At 48.0% G+C, this 18039-nt stretch overlaps 1 protein-coding gene and 1 long non-coding RNA gene across 3 annotated transcripts in view; one reads left to right on the top strand and one right to left on the bottom strand.

The window, feature by feature from the left end:
• Positions 1-1027: 1027 nt before the first annotated feature.
• On the bottom strand, positions 1028-12417 carry LOC309617578. The gene is made up of 2 exons (XR_014238060.1): positions 3086-12417; positions 1028-2745 (listed from the first exon to the last, which is right to left on the bottom strand). It is a non-coding gene; the product is annotated as an uncharacterized lncRNA (long non-coding RNA).
• A 24-nt stretch (positions 12418-12441) lies between these two features.
• Positions 12442-18039, top strand: part of CDH1 (cadherin 1) — a 76579-nt gene continuing 70981 nt past the window's right edge. The window contains exons 1-2 of one of the 2 annotated variants that reach the window (XM_082369806.1): positions 12442-12616; positions 13515-13629. In XM_082369806.1, coding sequence (XP_082225932.1) covers positions 12563-12616; positions 13515-13629 — 169 coding nt within the window. In that variant the 5' untranslated portion in view covers positions 12442-12562. Of the gene's footprint in view, positions 12617-13361; positions 13630-18039 lie in introns of those variants that run through there. The other variant, XM_082369805.1, reaches the window with a different exon arrangement.

Here is an 18039-nt window from a genome sequence, read left to right as displayed (position 1 = left end):
TGCCCATTAACTGGTAAATGGATAAACAATTTGTGGTATCCATACAATGGAATACTGCTAAACAAAAATGTATATAAAAACAACATATTCAGTAGATGAATCTCAAAAGTATTTCTGGAAAAGGCAAAACTATAGGGACAGAAAATATCTCAGTGGTTGCCAGGTACTAGGGGTGAGTAGAAATTTTGTCCTCAAAGGGAGCAGGGGAATTCTTTGGCATGATGGAAACTGTCCTATATCTTGAGTATAGGGGTCGATAACTGTTTGTGTCTATTAAAATTCACGGAACTGCACACCAAAAGGGGTGAATTTTACTATATGTAAAGCATACCTCAGTGTTTAAAAATGGGGGGAAAAGGTTCAAACAAAGAAAAAGAAAGAGGGCTTGAGATCTGTGAATTCTGGGCGGTGACGTGAGGAAAGGGGGTTTCCCTTGCATTCCCTGAATCAGCAATTTAAGAACCTCCTTAAAATCTGAGGCCTGATGCCTGAAGCTCTGTCTCTGACTTGCTGGTGACCTTGGGCAAGTACCTTTCCCTCCTGGAAACTCAGTTTCTTTCCTGGGAGAGGTAGAGGAATGCTCTGATAATCTCCAAAAAATGCACAAACATCTATTGAGCTCTGACTCCCTGCCAGGCTACCCACAAAGTGTTATATGTGTTCTTTCAAATAACAGTAATGTTTTTTAAAAGTTCTTCATGGAGCATTTAGAAGTATTTAGTGCTTTGCAGGTATCAGTTCATTTATCAGTTCATTCCTCACACCACTCCTAAGAGGAAAGAATCATTGTTACCTCCATTGCATTAAGGAGGAAACCTAGGCACCCAGAGGTTACATATCTTACCAAGATCAGCACAGGCCAGTATCCGTAGGACTTGAACCCAACCCTCTCCCGCCAGGGCCCAAGCTCTTAACCATCACACAAAATCAAATGATGCTTCTTAGGTAAGATTTATAACATCATCAGTGTCTGGGTCAGAAAGGACCTTGCCTTTTATCTAGTTCAGTTTTTTTTTTAATTAATTAATTAATTTATATTTATTTTTGGCTGTGTTGGGTCTTCGTTTCTGTGCGAGGGCTTTCTCTAGTTGTGGCGAGCGGGGGCCACTCTTCATCGCGGTGCGCGGGCCTCTCACTATCGTGGCCTCTCTTGTTGTGGAGCACAGGCTCCAGACGCGCAGACTCAGTAATTGTGGCTCACGGGCCCAGCTGCTCCGCTGCATGTGGGGTCTTCCCAGACCAGGGCTCGAACCCGTGTCCCCTGCATTGGCAGGTAGATTCTCAACCACTGTGCCACCAGGGAAGCCCTCTAGTTCAGTTTTTTAACTGCAGGTCTCCAGAAGTTAGTGAGGCTTCGAATCTATTCACTGGGTAAGGATTGCATTTTTAAAAAATGAAAAAGAGTGAAGTAGAGTAGAACACAAGAAAACAGAATATATCAGAGTATATTGCACATAGGAAAGTAAGTGTTGTCTTGTGAAAATTCAATTTCAGTGTGTGTGTCCCAGCACGATGTAAATGGGGGCCTGATTGGAAAAGTCTGAGTAACATTGACTGATCTGATTTATTTTACAGAGGCTGAGACTGAGGCTCAGAGAGGGGAAGCCAACTGCCTAAGGTCACACAGCCAGCCTAGAGTCCAGTAGTGCTGGCTCCCATGGCACTAGCCATTCAATCATTCATTCATTCATTCATTCATTCAGTAGATATTTACCTTGGCCTGCTCTGTTTCAGGCCCCATGCTAAGCACCAGGAATATAGTGACAAACAAGATGGACCAGGCCCTGTCCTCCTCAGAGGAATAAAAAGCAGCTGATATGGCACATAATAGCCACCCCTTATATATATTGCTTATTCTGTGCCAGACACTGGTCTGAACATGTACTAGCTCACTTGATTCCTAGATAACCCTACATGGGAGGTTCTACTATTAACATCATCAAACCCATTTAATAGGTGGGGAAACTGAGGCACAGGGTCAGTAACTTGCATATAGCTGGTAAGTGGCAGAGCTGAGATTTGAGCCCAAACAAACAGCCTGCCTCCAGAGTCTGTATTCTTAAGCACTACCCAATTCTGCCTTTTGGGTGGTTTTGCAGTGTAAACCACAGGCCAGCAACAAGTCTCACCAGGGATGGGATGGGGGAAAGAGAGGCTCACAAGTGGGGAGAATTTATTGCAAACTTGGCCCCAGTATCTATCCATAGCCAGGATATTTTGGGCTCTTGGCTTTTTAAATTTTATTTATATTCTTTTTAAAAATTTCAGGTCACACCATGACTAAGTTCTGTCTACTAAGAGGAACATCTGCAGGGAACCCAGCCTCCACCCACCCCCAGCCCCAGGAGGCACAGACCAAAACTTGGCATTAAGAAGAAGGGAAGTGGCTTTGGGGGCTCCAAGCTGCACTGGAGCTCGCTGGCTGGCTCCTGAAAGGTGGAGCTCTGCAGAGGAGCAGGCTGCAGACAGACCATGCCTGCCAGCATTTTGAGCTCCTTGGTCAGAGAAGACCACCCTCCCCCAGGTGAGTAGCCTCCTCCTGATGCTGAGGGATCATGATGTAGCTTGAATGTTAGTTTTTATGCGCCCAGTATCTATTTGCTCTTCTCTAGGTGACAGCACCATCATTTTTCTTTAGGGGACCACACCTCCCCTACTCTTAGTCCCTGTGGTCCCAGAAGGCTGATTCCTCTTGCAACACTCCAGGGCTGGACACATGACCTAGTCTTGGCCAATCAGAACCACCTAGCCAGGCTTCCCTGGTGGCGCAGTGGTTGAGAGTCTGCCTGCCAATGCAGGGGACACGGGTTCAAGCCCTGGTCTGGGAGGATCTCACATGCCGCGGAGCAGCTGGGCCCGTGAGCCACAACTGCTGAGCCTGCGCATCTGGAGCCTGTGCTCCGCAACAAGAGAGGCCACGATAGTGAGAGGCCCGCGCACCGCGATGAAGAGTGGCCCCCGCTTGCCACAACTAGAGGAAGCCCTCGCACAGAAGCGAAGACCCAACACAGCCCAAAAAATTAAATAAATAAATAAATAATAATTAAAGGTGCTAATAATTTAAAAAAAAAAAAAAAAGAACCACCTAGCCATCTCTTTGGCCACAGGATTGGTTCATGTCTGCACATGAGCCCAGTCAAGGCATAAAGATGAAACCTGAGGCTTTTGCTGTACCTGTTGGAAAAGTATGGTACTTTGTGGCTGGGATTGCTAAAGTGGTAGATTGGCAGCCTGTCTCTGCCTTGATAAGAGAATCCAAGAAGAAAATCAACATAGAGGAAAGCAAAGACAGAGCAAGACAGATCTGTGATGATGTAATTTGACCACCTGGAGCCATCCATGCTTGAAGTTCATCCATCGTGGACTTTTTAGTATGTGAGCTCCCAAATTCCTTTTTTCTGCTTAGGCACTTATGTTTCTGGCATTTATAACCCAAAGTGATCAATACAAATGCCAAGACACAGCATGGTAGAGGGGAAAGATCACTGGACAAGGAGTCTCAAGGTTTAGGTTTGAGTCAAAATTTCACTATTTATTATATTTTGAAACCTCCCTGTATTTCAGTCCCTTCAACTGTGAAATGGGAATGGTATCACTGTAGTACAGTGCTGTGGTGGGAAATCAAATGAGCATGGATGGGAAAGTGCTCTGTAAACTGTAAAGTGCTTTATGAACTCTAAAGCTCCGTACACAAAGGGGCAGCCTCTGATGCACATGGTATTCGATAGAGAAGGGGATCCAGAAGTGAGCAGTTGCGTTTATGCCATGTCCAGCCTGCGGCATGACATCTGATAGGTGTTTTAACCTCCCTGAGCCTTGGTTCTTGTCTTTGGAAAAATGGATTCCTTGGTGTCACTTGGGGGATTTGCAGACTGGATCAGGTGACTCCCCTGATCTTAATTAAAACCCTGCTGTGGCTCCCGATTGCTCTGGAGACACAGTCCAAGCCACTGAGCATGATTAACACAGCCCCCTCCCCCAACCCTACAGCACACACTCTCCTTACCTGTCTGTTGGGTCTAATCTCCCGCCTCTTTCTCCTCCAGCTAGACTGAACCGCCTGAAAATACTGAGCCCTCCTCCCACTGGGAAAATACTTTTGCCCAGGTTCTGCCAGGAACACTCTGGCTAACTCAACTTAGATGTCACTTCCCTGCAAAGCGCCCCTCCCACACGCCCACACCTCCCCACCACCCAACAACCAAAAGGATAAAGCCTGGCACAGCAGGAGGCCTGGGGACCCTACCCTGGTGTTAATGGCTGGTGTTCATTTTGATTGGCCTGGTGCCCATGCTTTACCTATTGTTAAATATTAGTATCATCCTTGCTTATTGCCCTGGATTATAAATACCTGGTTCCCTTGTCTGTTTATTGCACCAGACTGAAAGCCCTCCGAGGGCAGGGAGGCACCTCCCTCACCAGCAAAGCACTAGGCACAGCTGGGTGCCCAGTGATTGTTTATCAAATGAATGAATGGATGGATGAATGAGTGAATGAATGACTGCTGCCTGAAAAGTTGGAGAGTCTCTCTAGAAAATTCTGGGCAGCCCCATCCTGAGTCTGGACTCTGGAGTTTTCTCCTGGGCCTGCAGTGGAAACCTTGCTCTTTGCCCAGGTTTTATTGCTCTGCTGGTCTCCACCCCTGCAGGAAGCTGTCTCTCTCCGACTGCCACAGTCTGGCTCGAGACTGGCCAGCTTCATGTTCCCTTCCTGCAGAACTTGGACTCTCGCTGAGAACTGCTGGGCTTAGAAGGACCAAGATGCACCCCTTTCATGAACCCACAAGTAGGTGAGCACACACGTGTACACGCACACACACACAGCGCTCACTGACTCAATCTCAAGATGTTCAAAGTCATAGTTTTTAGAGCAGAAGAAAAATAAAGGATCCTTACAGGCCAGCTGAGTCATTTTACAGACAAGAAACCAAGACTTAGGGAAGGAAAGAGATTTTGCTTCAAGTGACAAGGTCAGTTCCCTACACTGTGTTCTAGCTACCCCCTGGAATTTGGTACATAAATAAATAAGTTGTTTGTCACCAGATTTCTTTGACTTGGGGCCAGGCTGAATTTGGCACAGAGTGATTTCATTGGCTGCTGACCCTGGAGAGGGTTGGTCTTGTCCAAGCTGGATGCAAGACTAGAAAGAGCTTTCTCTCTCCATCCCACCACGTGGACAGGTCCTTGGTTCTGAGAGGAGGGATGAGGCCTTCTCTGCTCGAAGTTGGGAGGCAGGAAGCACAGGTCTGTGGAACCTTATCTTGAGGTTCCGTATTCTGTAGCTATTCTGTAGCACCTTATCTTGAGACACCAGGTACAAAGGTATCTGTGCCAAGAGAGGGCACCCAGCCAGCCGTGGAGCCCCATGGCAGCGGGCTCCCTCTCTTTCAGTGAGTCTAGGAGAGAGTGAGAGTTAGGTTGGAGGAATCCTGCTGCCCATGCACTCAGGGACTCAGGGATTCCTCTCAGTGAAAACCCCAGCGCCTGAGCATCGTGGAATGTGGAAATAATGATAGTTAATGTTTATTTAGGACTTCCAGTCTGCCACATTTACTTAGGTTATTTCACCTAATTTCCACAGCCATCCGACAAGGTAGGTGTTATTATTATCCCCATTTAAACAGATGAGGAAATTGAGGTCCAAAGATGCTTTAAAGTGCCTCATTCAAAGGCTTAGAACTAGCAGGTAGAAGAGCAGGATTCAGACCCAGGCAGCGAGGCACTAACATCTGCGCTGGGAACCATTTTGCCATACTGGTCTTGGAGCCAGAGCACCAGCCTCAAGCCTGCCCCTGCCATGACCTGGCTGTTCATCTTTCTGAGCATCAGTCGCCTCCTCTGCAAAACGGGGAGAATAGCTTTTGCTCTGTGGGCAAGTTGGAGGACCAAATGATGCGACCCAGGACCCAGCCCTCTGGTTCCAGCTCTCATCGTTACCCCCAACCTACCCCTCATGTACTGGAAGCTCCAGCCTGGCTGAAAAACCAGTAGTTCAGGCTATGCTCTTGCCATCTTCTCTTGGCTGCCCCGGGGTCTGGAATTTCAGTTCAACTCGACAGACCATTTCTTGCTAAATTAAGCAAGGTTTGCCTCTCATTTCAAATGGCACCTGGAAATAAAAGACTGCCCTGATCTCAGCAGTATAGCATGGAGATGAAGAGGCTTTGAACCCATCAAATTCCAGCTCTGTCACTTAATAGGTCACCTTGGGCAAATCTCTTTACCTCTCGAACCTCTGCTTCTAGATCTGTAAAATGGATGTAGTGAGAGAGCACGAATCATATTTTGTTTACTTCTGTGTCCCCATTGTTGAGCAGAGTACCTGGCACATGAGGGTGCTTAATAAATGTTTGTTGTTTCCCTGATGAGATAATGGATCTGGACAGCCATCATCCATGATTCTAAAACCACAAGGTGAAAGGCTGATGGAGAACTTGATACTGGAAAGATCAGCTGACACCAACTGAATCTTAGTATCCTAAAAGTGAGTCAGCCAGACAATTTCTTCCTGATATGATGCTATAGGAAGTACTCAGTACCAGTTATGAAATATTTTTGCCTAAAAAAAATTGAATTTGAATCAAATCAAACCTCTAGATCTAGTTTACATGACATATGGGAGAGAGGGACATGGTAAGTGACACCATGAGGATGCATTTGATCAATATACAAAATGCAAGATATCCAACAGGACAAATGACCGGGTATCTTAAAAAATAAATGCCACTTAAAAACAAACAAACTCTGTAAATCTGGAATTATATCAAAACAGAAACAAACAAACAAAAGGGATCTGTTCATTTTCTTGATTGTGCTGATGGCTTCACAGTATTTGCATATGCCAAAACATCAAACTGTATACTTAAACATGTGCAGTCAATTATACTTCAAAAAAGCTGGACAAGGGTCTTCCTTGGTGGTCCAGTGGAAGACACTGCACTTCCACCGCAGGGGGTGCAGAGTCCATCCCTGGTTGGGGAACTAAGATTCTGCGTGCTGCGCCGCACAGCCAAAAAGTAGAAAAAAAAAGCCGGACAAAAAAGGATGGGGAGACTTTACAAATATAAAGACTCAAGGGACATATAGCCCAATGCAAAATGTGACTCGTGCTTGAATCCTGATACAAACAAATTGTTTTTTTTTTTTTTAAAGACTGTTGCTTTTTTTTTTTTAATTTTTATTTATTTATTTATTTATTTATGGCTGTGTTGGGTCTTCGTTTCTGTGCGCAGGCTTTCTCCAGTTGCGGCAAGTGGGGGCCACTCTTCATCGCGGTGCGCGGGCCTCTCGCTATCGTGGCCTCTCTTGTTGGGGAGCACAGGCTCCAGATGCGCAGGCTCAGTAATTGTGGCTCACGGGCCTAGTTGCTCCGCGGCATGTGGGATCTTCCCAGACCAGGGCTCGAACCCATGTCCCCTGCATTGGCAGGCAGATTCTCAACCACTGCGCCACCAGGGAAGCCCCCAAACAAATTGTTAAAAAGACATTTCTTAGCCATTAGATAATATTGAGGAATTATTGTGAATTTTATTAGGCATTATTACTTAATTGGATGATGGTCATGTTCTCAGAGATGCAGACTGACATATTTACAGGGGAAATTAGGTTATCTGGGATTTACTTTAAAATAGTCTGCAAAAATAAAAATGCAAGGGTACATATGTATTGGAATGCCCAGAATGGAACACTAATACCACCAAATGCTGGCGAGGATGTGGAGCAACAGGAACTCTCATTCATTGCTAGTGGGAATGCAAAATGGTGCAGCCACTTTGGAAGCCAGTTTGGCAATTTCTTAAAAAAACTCAACGTATACTTACCATACAATCAGCAACCATGGTCCTTGGTATTTACCCAAAGGAGTTGAAAACTTACATCCACACAAAAAACTGCACATGGATATTTATAGCAGCTTTATTCATAATTGCCAAAACTTGGAAGCAACCAAGATGTCCTTCAGTAGGTGAATGGATAAATAAATTGTGGTACATCCTGACAATGGAGTGTTATTCAACGCTAAGAAGAAATGAGCTATCAAGCCATGAAAAGACATGGAACAACCTTCAATGCATGTCACTAAGTAAAGGAAGCCAATCTGAAAGTCTACATACCTGCAAAAGGCATACCAAAAGTTTTGCCTTTTCCAGAATGTCATGTAATGTGATTCCAACTACATGACATTCTGGAAAAGGCAAAACTTTGGAGACAGTAAAAAGATCAGTGGTTGACAGGAGTTGGGGGGGAGGGAGGGATGAATAGTCAGGCAGGGCACAGTGGATTTTAGGGCAGTGAAATGACTCTGTATGGTACTACAATGTCGGATTCACATCATTATGCATTTGTCCAAACCCATAGAACCTACGACACCCAGAGTGAACCATAATGTCAACTATGGACTTTGGGTGATTATGATATGTCGATGTAGGTTCATCAGTTGTAACAAATGTACTGCTTTAGCGGGGGATGTTGATGGGGGTGGCTATGTATGTGTTGGGGAGAGGGTATTTAGGAAATCTCTGTACCTCCTACTCAAATTTGCTGTGAACCTAAAACTACTTTTAAAAAAATAGTCTTAGTTTTTTTTTTTTAAAACTCAGGGATGAAAATATGAAATAAGATTTGGTACAACGTTCACACGTTACAAAATTATACAAATTGCGAAAAATAATTGTTGGCACTAGATGATAGATACACGGTGTTTCACTATAACTATTCATGGTGTGCATTATACTATTTTTCCTTGTGTTTGAAATAAAAATGTTTCTTGCAGACGTGAGTGGCTGAGCTGCAAAGGGTGTTACCCCTATCAGTCACCACGTTTTAACAGGAGGCTGAAGTGGGATATCCAGTTCCCTCCCCGGCACGCTGGCAGGCAGCCCGGCCCAGCAGAGGTGTCAGGAGCCCCCAGGAGCAGCGAGTATGGCGCCTCCTCTCCCCACACAATGGGGAGTCTGATCTGGCTGCAATCCCCAGCAATTCCACTTTCCCTGGGATTCCTCCCCAGCCGGCTAGGGGGTTGGGCTCCTCTTGGCTGAGGCTGGGGGAGGGGTGCCCCTCCCAGTCTGAGTGCCTTTATTACCACCCCTTCGCTGGAAGATGAAAGGAGCAGGACCGCCTGGGGAGTTCATCTTTAGCCTCCAAGCTGACCAGTTGCCAGGACACCCAGGAAACGAAAGTCGTCAGAGACACACCCTGCAGGCAATAAGGAAATCTGGTGTTGGTCATGCCAATGACGGAAGCCAGGTTAGCACCAGCAGTAGTAGGGTCTGTCATCCACCTAGAATGGTACCCGCAAGGCCTCCGGTCAACATTTCTTTCCCTGGTTAATGCCTGAAATTCTACCATTAACACTGGACTGGCCCTCAGAGAGAACTCACCTTCCAAGATTTTGATTTTTCTTTCCCGGAGTTGAGAAGCTAATGAAAGCAGTGGACCTTACCACCTGCACCAACAGGTCTGCTAACAATCTCAGGGCTTTCACGACCACTCACGCTATGAAGCCCATCCATAGACACCAGGTTAAAAACACTGGGCGGAGTTTACTGGTTCCAAAGATTTCCTTCCTTTGAAAGAATTATACCCCAGAGCTCTCTTTAAAATGCAAATGACCCTGGGAAGGTCTCAATGACTAAACAGCCCCCGTGAAAGAGTTTTTCCAAGCAGAGGCCAGAGATAGCCTAAGAGACTTTAACTGCAGGGCTGGGAAAAGGAGAGCCTGGGGGTGGGGAGGCTCCAGGGGGGCTCACAGTTTTGCCTGGAACTGGAAGGGGAATGTATTGAGCCTAGAGTGCTAATAGCTAACTTCACGGAGCGCTTATACGAACCTTGTGAATTAAGTGCTGCCAACATCCTCATTTTATGGATGAGGAAACTGAGACTGGACATGCTACCCAGATAGTGGCAGAGCAGGAATTTTAACCCTCCATCAGCCTGAGATCAGGCAGCAGAGGCTCACCTTCACCTGCTCATTTGATCCTCACAATGAGGTATCCTTTTTTGATGGAAGAGGAAATTGAGGCAGTTCACTGAGGGCCACACAATGCCCTGTCTCCACAGGGAACCCCTGTGTGTCCTCTGTTCACCCTGGCTCACCCTGGACCGCTGAGGGCAGGCAGCCCTTCCTGGCCCGCTCCCTGGAGCTTGGAGAAGGGCTTGCCGAGAAGTCTGAAGCGAGCTCATGCCCGACCTGTCCTCACTGCCCCTAACTGTTTTCTAAGATGCTTTTTATTGAATTCTCAGAGTGTAATGGAGGAGTCGATGAGAGCCGCTGTGGAGTTACAAAGCCAGGGCTTGCTGGGAGGAGGAAAGTAAAGCCCTAAAGTCTCCCTGGGCCGAGTGATGGTATAAAACATGAATTTTTACATAACTGAGGGGAAAAAAAATAAACGGACAAGCCGCCCCATGGGGGAAACACCTCTTTCTGTATTTCCATTATCTTGCTTAATGCACTGTCCTGCAGGAGCCTCAGTGGGAAAGGAAATACTGGAGCCTTTTCCCTCAAAGTCTCCTGGTGGGTTGAGGCAGAGAGAGAGCCAAGATGCAGAAATCCAAATGGCCTGGGCGTGTGCTCAGAAACCCATTAAAATGGAGGGGACAGTATGGGGAAACCCATTAAAACTGAGGGGACAGGTTGGGGGGTGGTGGCTGGACTGACCTGAAACAGTGTCTTGGTTCGAGACAGTGCCTCTCCTCTGGGGTTGAGAAAGTAGCCTCAATGGGCTCAGATTCACTTTTAGCTCTGGGTGAAATATTCTAAACATGGTCTTCCCCATGAGCAAGGGGGAAAGGGGGTGGTCTGTTCCAAAGAACAACCTCCACACCCAACACTTACTGAGCAGTTGCTACCAGGCAACAAGCACTCTGCTTAGTGATTTTCTTATATTAGCTCCTAAGGACCCATTTATACAGATGAAAATACTGACTTGCCCAAAGTCACACAGCTAGTGAGTGGCTGACTCCACACACTGTAGTTCTTTTGTTTGTTTGTTTGTTTTTTGTTATTGTATTTTCCAGCTTTATTGTGATATAATTGACATATAACATTGTGTAAGTTTAAGGTGTACAAAATGTTGATTTGATACACTTACATATATTGCAAAATGATTACTACCAAAGTAACACTTAGCTAACACATACCTAACTCATAGCTAACACCCCCATCATATCACATAATTACCATTTCTTTTTACACACACTGTAGTTCTGATCATGATTCAAGGGTAAAGGGAAAGATGGCGTCCATTGCATGGAACATTGAAAGAGTTATTTGCAAATGAAAGGTTTGGGTGATCTCTAATGGATCTCTTCCAGTCAACATTAAAGGACAGATTGGGGCTTCCCTGGTGGCGCAGTGGTTGAGAGTCTGCCTGCCAATGCAGGGGACACGGGTTCGAGCCCTGGTCTGGGAAGATCCCACATGCCACGGAGCAACTAGGCCCGTGAGCCACAATTACTGAGCCTGCGCGTCTGGAGCCTGTGCTCCAACAAGAGAGGCCGCGATAATGAGAGGCCCGAGCACCGCGGTGAAGAGTGGCCCCCACTTGCCGCAACTAGAGAAAGCCCTCGCACAGAAACGAAGACCCAACACAGCCATAAATAAATAAATAAACAAATAAAAAAAAAAAAAAAAAAAAAAAAGGACAGATTGAAAACCGCAGCTCCAGCTGGCGATTTTGTGGGGCCACATGAGGTGAAGCTAATAGAATAGGGGCTCTGGAATCAGAGGGAGGTGGGTTCCAGTCCTCTGTCACTTCCTACTGGCTTCAAAGTCTTTATTCCTCAGTTGTCTGTCTATCAAATGGGAATAAATAACACAGCTCTTGTGTTGTTTTGAGATGAGATTAAATGAGATGGTTAATGTCATGCTTAGCACAGAGCCCGGCACAGTAACTTTTAATGCCCAGCACCTATTGTTAACTATTATTATCCCTCACCTCTGTATCGAGCTTTTGTGGTGCAGTAAACATTGGTCTTATTAATTGTATGACAACTTCACAACAACACAGGGAGGCTCTGTGATTATTATTCCCATTTGGAAGGTGGAGAAACTGAAGCTTTGAAGGGCGGGGGAGGGGGGTCGGGGTCCCGCCCAGTGAATTGATTTGCAGATTCACGAACCGATGGAGACCTGAAGTTAAAAAGACAGAAGTAGTTAAAGAGTAAAATCCTTTCTGGCCCCAGGTGTTAGTGAGCCACCGCGAGGCTGGTATTCAAACCTGATGGTAATAGGAATCATGGAGCCCTACCCCCTGCTCTGACTCTACAATCCGGTGACCGGGTCGGCATGAGGCTGGGGGGCGGGATCGGGGGCGGAGCGTCCGCCCAAGCCAGCGGAGGAAGCCCGAGGCCTTGCCGCGCCGCTCATTGGCTGCGGCCGGGCAGGTGCATCCTCAGCCAATCAGCGGTGCCGGAGGCGGGGCCGTCGGGGCTCACCTGGCTCCTGCGGCTCTGCCCAGCTCAGTGGCGTCCGGAACCTCAAAGCACCTGTGAATTCGCGGAAGTTCTGCCAGACTCGAGCCCGGCCCAGCTCGGCCGGACCCTACTCAACCCACGCCCGGCCCGCCATGGGCCCTCCGTGCCGCAGCCTCTCTGCGCTCCTGCTGCTGCTGCTGCTGCAGGTACGTTGGGTCCCCTGACTTTGCAGGAGACGCCTTCCGGACCCACCAACCGCACCCCGGCCCCCAGCCCCTTCCTCTCTTTCGTCGTCCCTTCCTCTCTCCTGTCATTCCCCAGTCCCTCTTCCAAGAAAGTTTGGGTACAAAGGGCCTGAATGGCCTGGAAACTGCGCCGCGCTCTGGATTCCACGGAGAAGGGAGTGGGAGCGGGTGAGGGTGAAGGGCGAGCGCGGCTTTGCCCACTGTCTCCCGCAAATGCCCGAGGTGGGGGGGCGCGCCTCACTGCAGCCTCCGGGGACTCGGGTGGGCTAAGGGCGGGCAGAGGAGGACATGGAGTAGGGTGGGCGTCGGGGTATGGGATAGGGGAGCCCTGGTGCAAGTCCGGGAGGAGCCGGGAGTAGTGGTAACGACCTCTGAGGTAAGGAAAGGGGAACCAATAGATAAAGAAGGCACCTGCCCTGTAAAGAAAGGGTAGTAAATAGGTATGGGGGCGTCCCCGGGACAAGAAAGTAGGATCAAAAGGGGTTGGAACGCCCCTCGGTCTGACGAACTGGACTTAAGAGTGGGCGCTCTCCCGGTATAGGGAAAGTGGAATTGGGAAGCGTAAAGATGCCTCCAGTGAAATTAAAAAGGAGACTGGAAGGAAAGGGGTGCTAGGTCTGGAGAAGGTGACCCAGCAGCCCCCTCTCCTGGGAAGTCCTGGGGGCTTGGCGGCCACAGGTTTCCGAATGAAAGAGTTTGGCGTGGCTGCCTGCCCGGAGGGATGGGGATGGGCATGGGGGTGGGTCACTCCCACAGTCCTGGCGCCGGGAGCGAGGGAGGGGAGGCACTGTTGGTTTCGGTGTGGCCGGGAGGGGACCCTCTCAAGTCACCCGGGTTCCATATCTTTCTCCTACCCCAGGTCTCATTGTGGCTCTGCCAGGAGCTGGAGCCCTGCAATCCCGGCTTTGGCGCCGAGAGCTACACGTTCGCCGTGCCCCGGCTGCACTTGGAGAGAGGCCGAGTCCTGGGCAGAGGTGAGGGCGCGCCGCAGTTGTCCCTGAGCGGGGTGGGGTGGGAGTGGGAAGGGTCCGAGAAATTGCGCTCCCAAGCTCCTGGGCTGGACTGGGCGAGCCCCTTCTTCCCTGGCTCAGGTGACACCCCTTTGTAATTTACACAGATGCAGGGATCTAAACTTTTGCCATGATAGAGCAGTTGGGGTTGAGGGGGCTAGCTTGTATGGTTGACTTAGTTATGGGGGGCACTTATTAGAGGCCTTCAGTGTGTCTCATATTGTCCTGACCACTTTTTTTTAATATATATATATATATAATTTTTTCAGGGCCACTGATTTTTTTATTTTTTTACTTTCTTAAATTTTTGGCTGCGTTGGTTCTTCATTGCTATGCGAGGGCTCTTCTCTAGTTGCGGCGAGCGGGCGCTACTTTTTGTTGCGGTGCGCGGGCTTCCCATTGTGGCTTCTCGTTGCAGAGCACAGGCTCTAGGCATGCGGGCTTCAGTAGTTGTGGCACGTGGGCTCAGTAGTTGTGGCTCCTGGGCTCTAGAGCGCAGGCTCAGAAGCTGTGGCACACGGGCTTAGTTGCTCTGCGGCCTGTGAGATCTTCCCGGAACAGGGCTCGAACCCGTGTCCCCTGCATTGGCAGGTGGATTCTTAGCCACTGCACCACCAGGGAAGCCCATCCTGACCACTTTGAGACGGTCTATCATTGCAGAAACCTGATGTGTGGGAAGAGGGTGGGGGTGGGTGGTAACTCCCGTGGTACAGATGAGCAAATGTGAGGCTCAGGAGGGTGGAGCCCACTTGCCCCAGGTTCAGCAGAGCAAGAATCTGAGCTGGGATCTGACTCCTAGGCCCCATTCTGCAACATCTCTGGGATGACTGAGGAGCCCTCTCTTAGTCACCAGACTGTGGCTTTTGCTCAGAGATGAAAACATTTTGATACAGGTACCATTCCTCCAAGGAATAATGGTGTGTGTGTGTGTGTGTGTGTGTGTGTGTGTTTTTCAAAAACCTGGTAGCTGTGACTCAGGGAATGAAAACGGACACAGTGTGCCTCTGGGTCTTATCACTGTGATAATCAGGATTCTAGAGTTTGCTTTGTTTCACTTCACTGTTGCCCAGGAGTGAGAGCAAGGGAATGTTGGTTTCTCTTCTGGTTTCACTGATTCCCAGGTGCTTATTTCCTACCAAAGGACTTTCTCCTCCATCTTGATTTAGTTGATAGGGCAAGTATCATAACAATAAGAAGAAACACTTTATGAAATGTGAAATCACCCACAATTCCCCTAAGGCAATTCACTGTTTATTCTTCCAGTCTTTGGCCATGTGAAAAATCTACAGCAATCATGCTGTTGTCTGAAATTTTTTTTGAACTTTGAAAGTCGTTCCAACAGTAGGAGACTTTTTTTTTAAACAGAGAAACTGCAGCTTGATTGATTAAACATATTTGCTTTTCTGAGGCCCGTCTGTGTTGTGTGGAGCTTTCTATTGGGTCAGAAAGGAAGTGTTGTCTGCCTGGTTTTGCAGTGGGTCCACCATTACTTGGCCAGTCTCTGCTTGATGTTCTGCCCGGCCCTGTGCTGGGCCCCCGGGAGTGATTGAGGAGATACAGGGATACTTCATCCCTGCCCCTCGTATTTCACACTCCAGCAGATTGCTAAGAAATGTCCCAGGACCCGCTTAGAGAGCATTGTGGGACATGGGCACTTAGGTGGCAGAGTGTGGGTGCCCTGGGGTGTTCTGATGGGTATCAGTGGGCAATGAAGACTGGCTTCTGGGAGGAGGCAAAGTTGACTGAACCTTGAATTCGGGGCAAGGGTTAGAAATGGTGTGTGCATCTGTGTATGAGGTGTTGCAACACAAGTGTTGGTCACTTTGTTTTCCCTCACCAAGACATCTGGTAGCACCAAGGGTGGGTTAGTCTAGTTTTTATTCCCACCACCACCACCACCACCACCACCACCACCACCACCACCACGCTTTTGTATCTGACCAGTAATAATATTATTACATGTTAATGATAACATAAATATTATTATTAATAGCCCCACCTATTCGCTTTTGAACCAGACTCTGGGGCAAGTGCTGCACATATTTTACCTCATTGAACCTTGTGACGGTGGGTACCATTGTTATTTCTATTTTGCGATGAGGAGACTGAAGCATAAGGCAATTTCTTGATCTGCTCAGGGAGCCACAGCCGGTCTTTCTCCCATTCTTTACGCTTCTCAGTAATCTCAAAAAAAAAAGAAAGAGGGTATTTGGGGAATTTGTGTCCATCGTGAAATAGGCATCGTCCTCTCTATGTACCCTGGAGAGCAGAGGTGTTGATAGGGCGGGACCCGAGGGGGGGCTGGTGGTGATGGAGGTGGGCCAGACCTGGTGGGAAGTGGAAGGGGCCTATAGCTGGTAGTGTTTGTGGGAGAAGCAGCCTCTGGAAGCTGCTTGTGTGGCTGGTTCCAGTTTCCTTTATGTCCACATACCCAGCCCCAATCAACAGATTTCCTGATGTTTAATTTTTTTGGCCTTTTTGGACCATGGGGTCTCCTACCACTCCAATGTGGACTCAGATGAAAGTGCCCTTCTGGTAAAATCACACATGCGATCTCAGGGAATTGGCTTTGTGATTTAAAAAGGCAGCCAGGATTTAGGGAGGTGACCTCATTCTCTTTGGGCAGTCCAGGAAGATGGAGGCATGCAACATTAGCACCAGGTTTAAACATTGGCCCTGTGGGGAATTTGCTGCATGGGAGTCTGGGAACAAGGAGCCTATTGCGTTATGTCCACAGGTGGCTGAAGAGTGTCACAAATAGGGTTTTGATTAAACTTAGGGGATCTTGGGGTGGTTTTCTGGGGTCATTCCTGTGCCCTGTGAGATGGCTAACCTCACAGTCTCACTCAGCTTTGTATTTATTCCTTTGATTTCTCTCTACGTTTTAGAATGGGGAATGTACAAACAAACAAATGACACCAAAACCACAACTATAAACTGGTTCTTTAGAGTTTCTGATTATTTTCCTTTTTTTTTTTTTTTTTTTAAGCACAAACTGGTTTGAAAAACCCAGGCCGTTAGACAGTTTCCAATCTCAGGATAATACTTGTGCACTCAGCTCTCAGTTGATTGAGGGGTGGGAAAAAAAGCAAGCAGGCTTTCAAACCGATGGTTTCCTTGCTTTGCTTCCTCCTACACCTGACCTTGGGCAAACAGGGCTTATATTTTGGGTTTGAGCTCTGATTGCTTGATGGACTGACCTTGCTCACAGGCATCCAGCTGTAAGGATTAAATACACCCATTTCCTCCTCCTTCTAAAAGATGTGCTGAAAGGTGATGGAAACAGTATGCAGGCCCCCGAATTAAACTAGGCTTTATTATTTATTTATTTATTTATTTATTTATTTATTTATTTATGGCTGTGTTGGGTCTTCGTTGCTGCATGCAGGCTTTCTCTAGTTGCGGTGAGCGGGAGCTGCTCTGGGGGCTGCTCTTCCTTGCAGTGCGCGGGCTTCTCACTACGGTGGCTTCTCTTTAAACTATTTTTTTTGCTTTTTAAGTTTTTTTTTTTTTTTTTTTCCTTGGCTGCGTTGGGTCTTCGTTGCTGTGCGTGCGTGCTTTCTCTAGTTGCGGGGAGTGGGGTCTGCTCTTCGTTGCGGTGTGAGGGCTTCTCATTGCAGTGGCTTCTCTTGTTGCGGAGCACGGGCTCTAGGCACGCGGGCTCAGTAGTTGTGACGCACCGGCTTAGTTGCTCCTCGGCATGTGGGATCCTCCCCGACCAGGGATCGAACCTGTGTGCCCTGCATTGACAGGTGGATTCTCAACGACTGTGCCACCAAGGAAGTCCCTAAACTAGGCTTTAAAAAACAAATACAGAAGCCTGCTTTGGGGTCACCTTACATCATAGGATCCCCACTCCCTCACCCCTCCAACTCCGAAACATCACTTCCCTGTTACTCACATCTGTGTCAAGGGTTGGTGCAGATCTCCCTGGGGAAGGAGACTAATGGGTCATTCTCCTGCCCTTGCCTTTGTGTCTCACAAGGAGTGGCAGAAAAGTCCTGAGCCCTGCAAGGCCATCTAAGGAAGGCTGGCACCTGCTGCTTCTGTACAGGGCCTCTAGACCTGCCTATCCCCCCTGCCAGGTGTTTATGGAAATCCCTGTTTGCTTTCTGGGGCTTTTTATTGGGTGAGCCTTTTCCTCCGAAATGCTCCTTCTAAGCCTTCCAAGCGCAACCCCAGATAAGCCAGATGCTGAAGCAATCAGCTCTCACATCTCCCAGAAGCCGCCCAAACCCGAAAATCCCTAAGAGACACCCATCACAATCCAGACTTTCTGGGTTTCCACTCTGCCTCAACCCCCATCTTCTTGCAGGGCTTCAGGCTTTCAAGGAAGGGAATGGGCTAGGGCCGGTCAGGATAGTTCCATGAGTA

This window comes from Balaenoptera borealis (genome assembly GCF_965194805.1).
Source record: "Balaenoptera borealis genome assembly, chromosome: 19".
NCBI classification, from domain to species: domain Eukaryota; kingdom Metazoa; phylum Chordata; class Mammalia; order Artiodactyla; family Balaenopteridae; genus Balaenoptera; species Balaenoptera borealis.
This window is presented reverse-complemented; position numbering and strand designations above follow the sequence as displayed.